The 12,892-nt window shown below is 46.3% G+C and overlaps 7 protein-coding genes across 7 annotated transcripts; 3 read left to right on the plus strand and 4 right to left on the minus strand.

The window, feature by feature from the left end:
* Positions 1-1,938: 1,938 nt before the first annotated feature.
* PPTG_03330 (hypothetical protein) lies at positions 1,939-2,862 on the minus strand (the record flags this gene model as incomplete). Its single annotated transcript, XM_008896007.1, has 1 exon — positions 1,939-2,862. The coding sequence occupies one exon, from the start codon at positions 2,860-2,862 to the stop codon at positions 1,939-1,941; it is 924 nt and encodes a 307-aa protein (XP_008894255.1).
* A 506-nt stretch (positions 2,863-3,368) lies between these two features.
* Positions 3,369-4,363, minus strand: PPTG_03331 (hypothetical protein; the record flags this gene model as incomplete). Its single annotated transcript, XM_008896008.1, has 6 exons — positions 3,369-3,502; positions 3,599-3,716; positions 3,758-3,874; positions 3,934-4,064; positions 4,130-4,249; positions 4,285-4,363. 6 exons carry the CDS (start codon positions 4,361-4,363, stop codon positions 3,369-3,371), a joined length of 699 nt encoding a protein of 232 aa, XP_008894256.1.
* A 952-nt stretch (positions 4,364-5,315) lies between these two features.
* Positions 5,316-5,864, minus strand: PPTG_21270 (hypothetical protein; the record flags this gene model as incomplete). Its single annotated transcript, XM_008896523.1, has 2 exons — positions 5,316-5,558; positions 5,835-5,864. 2 exons carry the CDS (start codon positions 5,862-5,864, stop codon positions 5,316-5,318), a joined length of 273 nt encoding a protein of 90 aa, XP_008894771.1.
* Positions 5,865-6,970: 1,106 nt separating this feature from the next.
* PPTG_21271 (hypothetical protein) lies at positions 6,971-7,093 on the plus strand (the record flags this gene model as incomplete). The annotated part of the gene is made up of 1 exon (XM_008896524.1): positions 6,971-7,093. One exon carries the CDS (start codon positions 6,971-6,973, stop codon positions 7,091-7,093), a length of 123 nt encoding a protein of 40 aa, XP_008894772.1.
* Positions 7,094-8,474: 1,381 nt separating this feature from the next.
* On the minus strand, positions 8,475-9,435 carry PPTG_03332 (hypothetical protein; the record flags this gene model as incomplete). Its single annotated transcript, XM_008896009.1, has 2 exons — positions 8,475-8,885; positions 9,277-9,435. 2 exons carry the CDS (start codon positions 9,433-9,435, stop codon positions 8,475-8,477), a joined length of 570 nt encoding a protein of 189 aa, XP_008894257.1.
* Positions 9,436-10,254: 819 nt separating this feature from the next.
* PPTG_03333 (hypothetical protein) lies at positions 10,255-11,886 on the plus strand (the record flags this gene model as incomplete). Its single annotated transcript, XM_008896010.1, has 5 exons — positions 10,255-10,509; positions 10,540-10,789; positions 10,882-11,183; positions 11,290-11,424; positions 11,521-11,886. 5 exons carry the CDS (start codon positions 10,255-10,257, stop codon positions 11,884-11,886), a joined length of 1,308 nt encoding a protein of 435 aa, XP_008894258.1.
* A 377-nt stretch (positions 11,887-12,263) lies between these two features.
* On the plus strand, positions 12,264-12,629 carry PPTG_21272 (hypothetical protein; the record flags this gene model as incomplete). Its single annotated transcript, XM_008896525.1, has 1 exon — positions 12,264-12,629. One exon carries the CDS (start codon positions 12,264-12,266, stop codon positions 12,627-12,629), a length of 366 nt encoding a protein of 121 aa, XP_008894773.1.
* Between the last annotated feature and the right edge of the window lie 263 nt (positions 12,630-12,892).

The raw sequence follows: 12,892 nt of genomic DNA on the forward strand, positions 1-12,892 counted from the left end.
TACAACGGCAAAGTCGTAACAACAAATCACCTTCCTGTCACCAACAATAGCACGTATTTTCGGTATGTTTAGCTTTTATTCTAATCCTTCATAAGTCTAAATATTAGCTCCAAGTATGCATGTATGTTTCGATGAGTGCTCTATCGTTACGACTTTTGCGGTATACTGCATGTATACCATGGACCTGATGTCGCTTGCCTAGATTACAACGAGCAAGATTCTATGCGGAGCAGACATCCTGTATTTCATGGTATTATGTGTAGGTAAACAGATACGCTTACAAGCATCGGAGTCAAGATTTTGAACTAGCTCGTGCCACAATCACGACACTACCACTTCTGGATACCCGCAAGTGTGATAAACGAAATCGGTTATTTAAAATCGAGCTTTTTAGTCTAAATAACTGCTTCGCACACGAAATGCCTCCACCGATACAATAGCCTCGTCGCGTATGTCATTCGGCTTGCTACGCCGTTAAATGGTGCTTGTAGATATTCCACTCACGACCTTCCATTGACTAGACTTTCGAGCCAACGACTTGGGAGCAGTAGCTAAGCCCATCAGGGCCTCCGAAAACTACATTAACCATTGCACTGTATTCACCAATATTTGTAGCTGTCTTATTTCGGAAATTCATACGTGAGCAATGGTTTATTATAATAAAGGGTTTTCGAAAATGAGCATGGTAAAAGTTTGAAGTAGCGCTTCCATTCGTATAATGAAGGGGTAGGTTTATGATGCTTTCTACATGTTAGTATAGTATACCTAACCCTATCCATACGTCTGTTTGAGCTGTGATTGTGATAAAATGGAAGCAGCTTCAGCTCATATTAGAGATTGTATGCTTTCTGTGTCGGAAGCTACTTCAGGCTTCCCAAATAACAATTGATGCAAAGTCTACCAATGAAAAGATAGTCTTAGAGTAAATATTGTCCAATAAAATGAAGAGCCGTGTATTAATTTTCGATCACAACTTAAGTAATGGTGATACATTATTAAAGGACTCTCGGCAAGACAAAATCTACAGCAAGACTTAAATACTAGGAAAACATGACAAGATAATAGATACTACAACAAGACTGGATGTACGTGACAAGATTAATAATACTAATACAAGACTCAATGTACTATACCAAGACACAATATACCAAAACAAGACTCGGAATACTATCTTACTATACTAGCATTATCTGTTCATGTAAGCATACTGAGCTTTCACGAGCCGGCGTTTCTTATCAAGTCTGATATATCGTGCCAGCGTGTCGATAGTGAGCGCATTCAGGTTTGTATTCGCTGCATATTTCATCAAATTATCGACGTAGTAAGCTGCATACATCGATAATGTGGCCTCTGAGACGTCCCTTGGAATCGGAATTCTCTTTTGAAGAGCAAAATCAACAACATCTTCTGCTATCAGCTTTGCAACACTGAGGCGACTGGGAAGGGATCCGCTTTTCTTTCTTTCCTGTGGTGTCCATTCACAAATCGGCTTGAATAGATGACGAGCTGGGTCAGCTTTCCAGTACATTCGATACAAAGCCCGCCAGTCTTTAGCTGGCGGCAGAATAGATATCTGCTCCAATTCGTCGATGCTGCTGTGTGAAGCTGTTGCAGATGGTGTTGAGATTTCTGATGGCCGAAGTACCGAGATGAGTAAGTCGATCTTGTCTTCAAGAGCTTTAACCGAACACTCAACAGTTTTCAGACGTTTTTCGAAGTGAGAGGTTGTATCGGATGAGGAGGTTGAGGATCGTTGGCTACCATGTCCCGCCATTTTCCGTTTTCGTCCTGTAAAAGTAGAAGGACAGCCCACATTTGCTCCACGAACTGGTGCAAGACAGTCTGCTAGTTGCGCGTCCTCATCGGTTGCTGCTTGATCAAGAAGATAACGCACAAGGGTCTCTGCCGAATCATTTGGAGTCCATCCGGCCCATGATTTCACCATTCGGAGCGACCACCTCCGCTCAGGCGGTGCGAACATAAATCGATACTGTGCTCCAGCGCGGCAAAACGTGTGTGAAGTGAACCAAATGTCACGCCATTGTTGGCGAACGTATCCGGACACAGATGTTCCCCATTGCGGTTGAGATCTCTCACGACGCAATTCAATAGCGTGATGAAAGACTGCTCAGACATTTTCTTGCCCCATTCCACACGTGCGTTCTCGCACCCTGTATGAGGGTCATCAGTCTTGATAGCACTCTTCGCAATTTTGGACAATGCTGGGAAAACGTAGTCGTTATCGCTCCACTTGTGGTCCGTCTTCGTTATAACGTACCCAATCCATTTCTTTAAGTGAGTTAAAACATCCATTGGACTCTCGCATTCATCTAAACAATGAAGGTTGTAGCAGCGACCTTCAGCGGTCTCCGTCTTTCTCCCTTCCAGTTTGTAGACACCGTAGCCAATTGTCGAATTCGAATCAGACGCACTTGGACGAGCCAGGTCCAGGGTGATATTCTTCCACTGCAAACTTAGCACCTCGTTGATTCGACACATTCCATAGAAAGCGAAAGCCGATACCGCCAAAAACCACAAACAGCTTGCCGCTGTGAATCCTGACGTGTGTGTCAAGTGAAAGTGAAGCACACGGAGCATACCCAAAGAAATAGGCGTAGCTTGGCGCTGCGTGAATTCCTTGTTCTTTCGTTTCTTGAGGCCCCGCATGAATTGGCGAACAAACGCATCCTTTGCAGGATTACCAAGGTCAAATTTGTTGCCCCTGTCGTCTGTCATTACCACCTGTTTGTCCGGTCCTGCGGCGTCTCTGCGCTCGTAACTACCATAAAAGTTCGCGACCGCAGCTCTGATCATCTCCGCAGTTTGATTGGAAACGGTACTGGACGCGGATACACCCTCCATAAACGCAACCAAAAGCGAAGGCAGTTCGTGATGACGCGTCACGGCTGGATCAGGATACTCGTTGGCGATACAGAATTCACAGAACTTCTTAAAATAAGATACATACACGTTTCTTGTCTCCTGTTTGATCACGTGAGTTGCTGTGTCAATACCACCTTGTAATAGTTATTGGAACGTCAAAGATTGCCTAGTCATGCTTCTTAAGAAGGACGGTGCTCAGCAAGTTCGTCTTCTCCAACCAAATGGATTGTGAGCCCCAAGAGATTCAGCGCCAATCGATTTTGTAATCGTACTATAAATCTTATCATAGTACATACGGTCTTGTCATAGTACCTATGGTCTTGTCATAGTAGTACTTTAGTGTTGTTGTTTATAGTAGTTCGATCTTGCCGTATGTACTAGTGGTTACGATCTTGTCTTAGTACTTGCATTCGTTTTATCGCGTAGTTTAAGCTCGCACTTTTTATACTCTTCATAGCAAAAAAAAATATAAAAGTTTTTAATTTTTACTCTTCGTCACTTTCCGATTCCGCACCAAAGGTTTCGAGGAATCGGATGTCGGTTGCCGCTTGCTCCAGCTTGGCCTTCTCCTTGATTTCGTACGCCTTGTCCTTCTCCAAGAAGCGAGCATAGTAAATGACTTAGAAGTCATCAAATGAAACACAATCCGCATATTCTGCAAACTTGACCGGTTCTTCCTTCGCCTCCGACATTTTAGCATCGCGTATTTCCTTACATTTTGCTTCCCAGTTGTTGAACCGTTGCTTGAACTTCGTCTGAAGATAGAGTCGATATGTCTCGATACGAACCCGCTCTTCGTAAACCGTGCGTGTACTCGCTTCTTCCATGTCCTCCTTATATTATATTGTGGGAGAAGCTTAAAGCTCTTCCGAACCGCAGTGTAGTTCTGTGCATTTTGCCACTCTTGGGGAAGATGATGGCTTTTGTCCGAATGCAAGAACAGCAGCAGCGCATGAAACCCTTTCTTCGACAACAATTCGTGCTTTTCAGCCTAGAACATCATAGCATTACCGATGGATACCTGCATTTATAAATATTATTGGCGTGTACCTTGACAAACGCGTGCTCAAAGAGACCTGGATGAAAGCTGAGCACCTCGAGGGGATGGCCTGACATCCCTTTCGGCTTTGGTTGTGGTAAAGCTGGCGCTCCTTCTGCTTCCCGTAGCTGTGCGCGAATATCTAATCAACGGCAAAGTATTAGATATCATAATTATCTCAAACATATTGAATTTTAATTTAGGTACCTTGTAATTCCTCGAAAAACTTGGCTGCGCGCTGGTCGCGCTGGAAGCCTACGCGTTTAGCGCGATTTTTTCCCATGTCTTCTTCCGGATCTTGCTGCGCGTCTCTGGCAGCTTTATGCCCTTGCATACCTTGACATGCTTGGAGATGTTAGTACAGGAGATCTTCCTGTCGCACTTCTTGCATGTCTTCTTCGGCGCGCTCTCGTACGGCGCCTTAGTTCTCTTTGCAGTCATCTTTGGAAATGTGAATTATAAACGAGTGCTAAATTTGATTGATCAATATATATGTCTATTTAAGTGGTTCTCTGATTGGACGAAAATATTTTTATTTTGGTTGTTTGTTATTGCACCAGGGAAAGAAGTATGGTTATTTGAGAAAAAGCCTGGTTATGTCCACCCCCGTTGCAATCGCAAGTTTCTTGATAGCAGCAAAGCCGACAGCAGCTCACCAGCAGTACCAGATCACAAAGCAGCGCCTACTGCGGCTCACCGTCAGCACCCCCCCCCCCCCATAAGCCATCCGGTGGGTCGGAGAGTCGCATGCGAGGGAGCTATATTGCCCGGTCGGGTGTAAGCGTCAGTAAGAAAGCTCGACAAGGGATCCAGGTTGCGTCAGATCGTGTCGAAAGAGCTAAAGCCACCAAACCAGTTCTAAGCCTATACAAGCTTCGTTTGAGTGACCAAACGTGATCTCGACAGGTCCTCACAGGCGTGCATGCTGTAGTGGGCTGGAAGGCCTCTGTATCAGACGTCACCGCCTAGTGTACCATACAAGATGGATGGATATGGCTATAATCTACGGGAGGTGGCCAAGTGCTCTAACAAGCATTTTCTACTTTGATGGATTAGTGAGATGTGTGATCAAATACTACTGGGAAATTTAGGATATGCTAGTTAGAGACTGCAAACGTTCATTGAAGCTATTTACAACCAAGGAGGCGAGCTGGATCGTGTTTGCTGACTCGTCCAGCTCGTTATCGAGCAATGTCGAAAGGCGGCGGCGCTTACTTTACTTGACTTTCCTTTATCACCCTTCTGTCTGTCTGCAACCTTTTAAACACATAAATGCATTCGTTAAATAATTAAACCACAGCTGAAAGAGAATCGCTTTTACCTTTTCTCTGCTGCCATCATGAGTCGCTGCCCACCCGTTCTTGGGCCTTAGAAGCTTCATCTTGTTCTGGTTCTAAGCTGCTGTGGCCTCCTTAAGTTGTAATAACTGCTCCAAAATGTCGCCGTTGTCTGTATGCACCTCGTTTGCCTTGTGCACGTCTGTCAGCTTCGGCTTAACACGAGTCGTAGCACGACGAAAGACACCTGCAGCCAAGTGGCGCATCAGCGTCGTCTTAGGAATGCCAGTAGCCGAGGCGAGACAGCGCAACGTCTCGCCGCTTGGCTTGCTAGAAGCCAAATACAAGTACGGTTTTACCTAAAGTGTCGCTTAAATCTTATGTAAAATTGACCATAACTTTTCAAATAAATCGTTACTTGCCTGTTATTGGATAAATCTCTGAGTGAATGCAAATTTCATTAAGAAAAACCTCAATTTATTTCCGTGCTGTCTCTTCCGTAAAAGCAGTGTTTTAGAGATAAAACAGGATTCATGCAATAGCCAGTATCGAGAAGATCCAGCAGTATATTTCAGCGTGAATATCGCTAACTTGCCTAAGTTTTACGAATAAAAACCTAATGGGCCCCGGAAAACCGAGCGTAATAACGATGTCCTAGTGCTCATTTCGAAACAGTTTTTTCCAGCAAAAATCCCCCGAATGCAGCAAGAGCAAAGCTGTCTGACGATAGTTTTTTGTTGTCTAATTCGCTCTAAGGCCGATTTTACACCCAAAAACACCGAAACGCGCATATTATCGTGGACCAGAGAAGTATACCTGTAGACAGAGGCCCACAGCAATAATTCCAGAATAATCGGATAAATATAGCGCCATATTCTAATATGAAAATACTAGTGGTCTATTTACACTTCGTCAACAGTAATAACAAAACACGCTATATATGTGTTCTTATTGTGGGAGATATCTTGTTGGTCGACAGCTTTTGATCGGAGTGAAAGACAATTGCTGAAAAGAAGACATCGAAGTGTTAGGCCTGCGGTGAGTTGAACATTGGAAGAGCGGCTCTTAATGCAAGGCTGCCAAAATCGAGTTCCTGCTGCGAGCCATGGCCGCGGGGTGGCGAAGTGGTTCTGCAGAGACTGCTGATCGCTGATGACCGCTTGCACGCTACGCCCAAACTACCAATAAACTGGGGAGGAGGGGGGGGGGGTGCTGCTGTGACATGCCAACTCAGGCAGTCTGATTGGTGACACAAAAAACTACTGTACAGAAAGCTAGTAGGATACGCAATAGGATCCACAGACACGAGCCCTGATAGGCTGTGGTTGAGATGTTGTGAGGGAGTTTCGGGAGCCATAGAGACTGAATCTCACCAATAAAAGAACTTCCCCTCAGCTGGGTAAATACTCATAGTACATCTCCCTAATGACAAACACTTGCCATTTGCAGAGATGACAGCCCAAGTGGCACCAGGCATACGATCGGTCAAGACTCTAGAGAAGATAACGAGGAGGAAGTGGACGGTTGGTACTCCTCTTAGTGGGAAGATGAACCTGACAGTCTAACAAGCACTATGTTGAATTCTCAAGATAGGGAGTCGTTGGCAGTTGGTCTTCAATATTATACTCAAGAGCGGATAGCTCGTAGCGATCTTCATTTGCACCGGCCAGTCCTCGTGAACAAGGTCTACAAAGAAAACGGTGAAATTGAACTGTTTTCGCTTTGCTTCACTAACATTTTTAGGGGAGCCATCGTCTTCAGGATAAATGGAATGCTCGAAACGGACGATCTGGAAATGATCAAACTTGCCGAATTTGGTGTCTATCTTGGGCTGGAACTGGCAAGGAGCATCACACGGAAAAACGAGGTGAATACTGAAGCGAGTATCGGCTAGGTCAAGCCGCTTTTCCTCAAACAATGTCCAGGATCCAGTTTCAAGTAATTCGGAGCCACGTGCAGATTTTACGGTGGAGGAACCGTCCCTAACAGATAAAAGCAACGACCCGTTTTGGCATAGTCGCGACCTGCTGGCCCATATACAGAAGTAATTCCAAGATATTGCTGTACCATTGAGTTTGTCGTCGTTTGTTGAATGCTCAGTGCGAACACGAACGCGTACTAAAGCTTCCAGCTTCACACTACTTCAGCCTGAAAAATGCGCTTTCCGGTTCTATGCTACGGTTGCAGGTCATTTCTCTACGTCCATTCCATTTGGGATAATGGATCCGGACTGATATCGCAACTTTCACCAGGCGCCTGAGCGATATGTTGATGTTTCCCGTGTTGCGAGAGCGTTTACTGCGTCTTCAGCGTGTAGCCCATTTTATAATTAGACGTTAGATCGCCTTCATCAGTTCGGATTGCAATGGCTGGGCATCAGACAAAGTTGTTTCCCTCTCTAGACAGTCAAACGCGCATAGGGGGTGGGTGACAATTTCTACGCCAGACATACTCTAACCAAGGCAACATTGTCGTTCTCTGGAGGTGATATCAGAATATTTAGAGCTGTGAAAACAAACTTTTTGGGTGGGTGAAATCGAATTGGTGTTGTAAAGGACAAGGCACGAGTCGCAGAGATGAGCCGACGATCATGGGAGCTTGTTGCGGCGGTCGATCCTGTCGATTGGTGGCAAAAACCGGAGGAGATCAACAAAAAATACCCCAAAAAAGAAGAAAGGTGATAAGACGAGGTTTAAATGTTTTGTGCCGATCTCTCCGAATTCGAGCTACGTAGGTTTCAAAGACTCGAACAAAAGTCGTTTTTTATACGAATGACTTGTTGGGAACTAGGAGTCAAATAAGCCCACCACCGAGTCTAAAGAAGCCTTGTGGGGTGTCCATGGTCTACACCCAATTTCCAGGTGACTGGAAGACGAGTCCATGCACAGAACCAAATTACAAATACCAAGTATCATCGCTGTGTATACTAAATCCATGAACGCTGTGGATCGGGTTGATCCGCTTCGAAGTACAAACCCAACGCAACAAAAGGAACCTCGGCTGCCTCTGACGATTTTAACTTGGATGCGTGATATGTGTGTAAACAACGCGTTTGCATTGTTGAAATCCATCAACGAGAGCCAAAGTGTAAAACTAACACCACAAGAATTCAAACCCAAGGTCGTTGAGGCACTGCCCGAACCGACGCGACTCAAACGGGCAGAACCTCGTAAAACATCAAATGAACGAACTGCTGAAAGCCTCGCCAGCGCAATTGGAAGTAATGTAAATGCTCACGTTTTAACCGAGAATATTGGTAAGGCTCGGCTTGCGTGTCAGCATTGCTCCATGTGCTTCTCCTTGTTGGCGTTTGGATTCATGGTGGCCTTTTCGATGCGAAGCTGCTTTATCGAGTACAGCATACTTTGTAGCGCGCGATGCGCGGGCGTTTTGCTGACGACCACAGCGATATCGCTGTGCAGACAATCGCATAGCTGACTCAGCGTCATACGGCAGTGCTCGTCGATGAGCTCGTTAGGCTTGCTCATACCTTCCACTGTCATCGTAATAGAGGTTGCTCTCACTCCGTCGTGCTGCTTGGGTTCCTGTCTGGCGGCTATGACAGCCCGCCGTGCAGTAAAGTAATTGACATCGTTGGCTTCGGCCGCATCTCGCCTGTTCTTTCCTGAAATGTCCGGACCACGCGAGCCTTGGCTTGGGCTCGCTCGAAGGCGACGATCTTCTTGCTAGGCTGTGGTGCAGACGGTATTTGCGAGAGTGAGCACCAAGAGGACTACGAGGGTTGGTTGACGCGAAACGCGGTGGTAGACCGTGCCAAAATGACTGGAGGTGAGGGGGTTTGCATCTTGTTTGAATAGTGTAGCCACACGTTATGTAAAACATGAAAATGCACTTTTTGTGATATTACTCAAAAGACCATTTTTCACAATTTGCACCTTGGTTGCTAAGCTTTATAACCAGTGCTTCCTAACATAATATGTATATGGATGGGAGTGTACGTACAACATACATTATAGCGAAGCAATCGCAAAAACGCTAAAATACATTATGCCTATATCGAGCATCAAGGCATCCATAATGTCCCTTGGTTGGTTAGTACTGCTTAGATGCACAAACCACGGTCTTAACGGACCAGAAACGGCGATTAATCTTGAGGAAGAGTACTCGCTCAAGCTGCACCGACGACATCGACTGACGTAGCGGGGAGAGCACCACCTTCGCTTGGCTGAACAGTCTCGCGACGACATTCGATGTCGGCGGAATGTACTGAACCATCGGATAACTGTGTGAAAACCAACACATTAGAAATAAAAAAGACATGAAAGCCGCACATTAGCTTACATGCGTTGGTTTGATTGGCAATAAAGAATTATCCGGAATTCATTGGTGGAAATAGAGAGAAGTATTCCCCGCCATAAATAATGTTTTCAGTTTGCGTGCCAACATACATTTTTGGAGGACAATCATCGTTTGCGAAAATACATTATGCGCCTCAGAATATGGCCATATCTGGAAATGTCATATATTTTTAAGAAGTACTGTTTGTAACGTAGGCGGGAAATGGTGTATTCAGTTAAAGTCCATTTCGTTTTGTTTTCACACCAAAAGCTGTTTGTCGGCACCCTGGTCTCAAGAGCCAATACAGTAAAGAAGTCTGAACTAGATTTGATAAATTGGCAGTGTAGATACATTGTAAGATGAACAGTACTTGGTAATCAAATCCAATGTTGTGTTTTTTGTACTGCAATATTCAGAGAGAGAGAGAGAGAGAGAGAGAGAGAGAGAGAGAGGACAGAGCTGGTAAATCACACAGAACCAAGGTTTTACACACAGAAAATGTGACAACACATACAATGTGGGTGATACACATCAATGTCACATTACACCACACAATATATACGTGTGGCACAATTGCATTGGCCAAAATACATCAAACTCGTGTGTCTACACACCACTTAATATTAGCGAATCACGACCTGTGCTTTGACAGTCGCTGAACCAATCAAAGCCGTTTATATCGTAGCAAGGATCTTTTTTCATACAGAAAGAGCACAGAAATCTGAACTCCCACCCCTCTCGTCGCCCACCTCGAAGATGCCCACGACGACCAAGTGGACGACTGTCTATAGCGACATGGCTCGAGAGGACTCCCAACTGCTCATGGAAGACATGAAGGTGTTCATCATCGTCAAGAGTCAGCTGGTTCCATGCGTCGTGTGTGCGCTGACCAAGCCACACAAGATGCGTTACCAACTGTTAAGATATTCCTCGGAAACATGCAAGGCAGCAGCACCGTATGACGCGTGCCCATGGAAGGGGAAGGTTCTCACGTGTCAAGGACTTAACCGCGTGACGATCATGGAGACTGGTGCTCATTAGACGCTGGTGAAGGAGCCCCAAAAGGTCAAGTTGACTCCACGGCTGAAGGATTACGGCCGTGAAATGGTGACGCAAGGCCTCAAGCCCTCTCGAATTCGCAATGGAATGGCTCGACGTTTTGGACTTACTGAGTCGGAGTTGCCGACGCTGCGTCAGGTGCAATGGTTCGTCAGCAGCTATTCGAAGAAGAACCTCCACCGCAATGACGACTATGACCAAATCCTGAGCCAAATCGATCAGCTGGCGTATGGTCCGACCGTCTCCATTTTCGTTTGGTTGGAAACGTGACGGCCGCGGCAAACCAGATGTGGGGAACGGCTCTGACGAAAAACCATTTTTTAGTTGGGCTGACAACTAAAAGACTTTTGCTGAATGCGGCTCGCGACCCGGAGACGTTCGTTTTCCACATGGATGCCACCTTCAAGTTGAACCAAGTCGGGTATCCTGTCATCGTGTGTGGGATCTCTGACAAGTGTCGCTCATTTAACCTCATGACACTTTTCATTACGTCGCAACGCTTGGAGGACATTTACGTGACAGTGCTGACTGAACTGCGCAGGAGTTTTGCTTCAGTGTCGGGTGGGCGTCAACTGGTGGTCAAGTTCGTCATGGCCGACGCTGAAGCTGCTCAACAGAACGCAGTGGTACGCGTCTTCGGTGCGGATTGCGAATTCGTCTACTTGATGTGCTTTTACCACGTGATGGCCAAAATTCACGAAAAACTGAAGAGTGTACCCGATCGATTACCAGGTGGTGGTGGACGTTTACGACCTGCATTTTGCGGCTAGCCAAGATGTCTATGACGAACAAGTGAACACGATTCTAACGAGTCGGTCGGACGAAGAGCAGATGGTATGGTTCCGAGGCTATTTCGAACGCACGTGGGTGACGAGCGCGTTTTGGCGTTGGCAATGCTTTCATACACCAAGTGGATACGCCACCACAAACAATCCGGTGGAACAGTTTAACCGTTTGATCTAGCGTGACTACACACTGCGGACCAAACATAAGATCGGGACGCTGATCCAGTTGCTGGCGGATTGTTGCGGACATCAGTCAGTGACTCCAAGAATCTTCAAGGAATCCCCTGAGGCCACCCAGCAGTTAAATGCAAGGGTTAAGGATTTTCGCCGCCGCGATCTTCTTGTGGACATGACTCCGAGCCGATCCAGTATCGACTTCCAACTAGTTTCCCCCAACCCAGACGTGGTTAGGGTGCTGTTACGTGGCTGCGCGCTTGTTTACCTCCCGAAGCTCGGGCGCAGTCGTGAGGTGGGTCCAGTATCGGCGCAAATGGGAGTTAATTACGCGCGAATGGAAGTGGTTGGGAAGCCTGAGGGTGGCTGAAACGTGGATTTGAGTACGAATTCATGTGGACTCAAGTACTACTTCAAGTTTGCTGTCTGCATTCATGTGCTTTTTGCTCTGCAGATTAAGAGCTACACAGGCTTGGACGGCAAACGGACTCTAGTTAATCGATCTGTGTCCAGGAAACGTCGCCACCCTAGTACTACCAGTGCCCGAGATCTTGCTGGTCGCCCATTGGCAAACCGACATGCATTAAATATGGAATGAAAACCGGTAGCTACATGTACAGTCTTGCTAAAAAAAAAAAAAGAAAATCGAACTTCCTGTATATTTTTTTTCTGATTACTAATAAATTCATGTTCAACTTCAATTTTATATGTGCTCATTTGCTTTTCATTCATCTTATCACTTCCACCATGGCAAGCCGCCCCAGCACCGACACTGCCCTACCTACTGCCTTCCCAGCCTTCTTCAAGTGGTGTCAAGCACACCTTCGCGCCCGCGGTTGGGGGCACCTCTATGAAGCTGCGGTTCGTTACCGGAGAACATGGGTTCATGTTCAACAAGGTAATGCCTCAACCGCAGAGGCAATCAAGCGGCTGCTGGATGCTGTGCTCAAATCTCGCATCACTAAGTCCCGCCTCATTGAGGCAGCTGCTTTGGGGGACGACGCTGGTGAGGCGGAATGGGTCCTACCAACTGGTACCGACCTGCGGGGACTACCTACGTATCAAATGCGGACCATCCTGGAGGATCGTCGAATGGGCGCGTTCAATTCCTAACCTCCTGGGAGCCAACCTGGGAGCCGGCGGTGAACCTCCCTTCAAACGCAATACGCATGTACAGAAGACGCCAACGGCGCCGAGTGGAGCGCGCCTACGTGGAAGCTGAAGCTACAGAAGAATAAACAAGTACCAACAGGCTCAAGAAAGCATTTATTTTCTTCATAAATAATAAAACGCTTGTTCGTGTAAACTTCAACCGTTGAACCGCACAGCAACACACCAAGCCATCCACAAGAGCAGTACAGGGCCGAAACCCTTCA

The sequence above is a fragment of the Phytophthora parasitica genome (assembly GCF_000247585.1).
Source record: "Phytophthora parasitica INRA-310 unplaced genomic scaffold supercont2.4, whole genome shotgun sequence".
Classification (NCBI taxonomy): domain Eukaryota; phylum Oomycota; class Peronosporomycetes; order Peronosporales; family Peronosporaceae; genus Phytophthora; species Phytophthora nicotianae.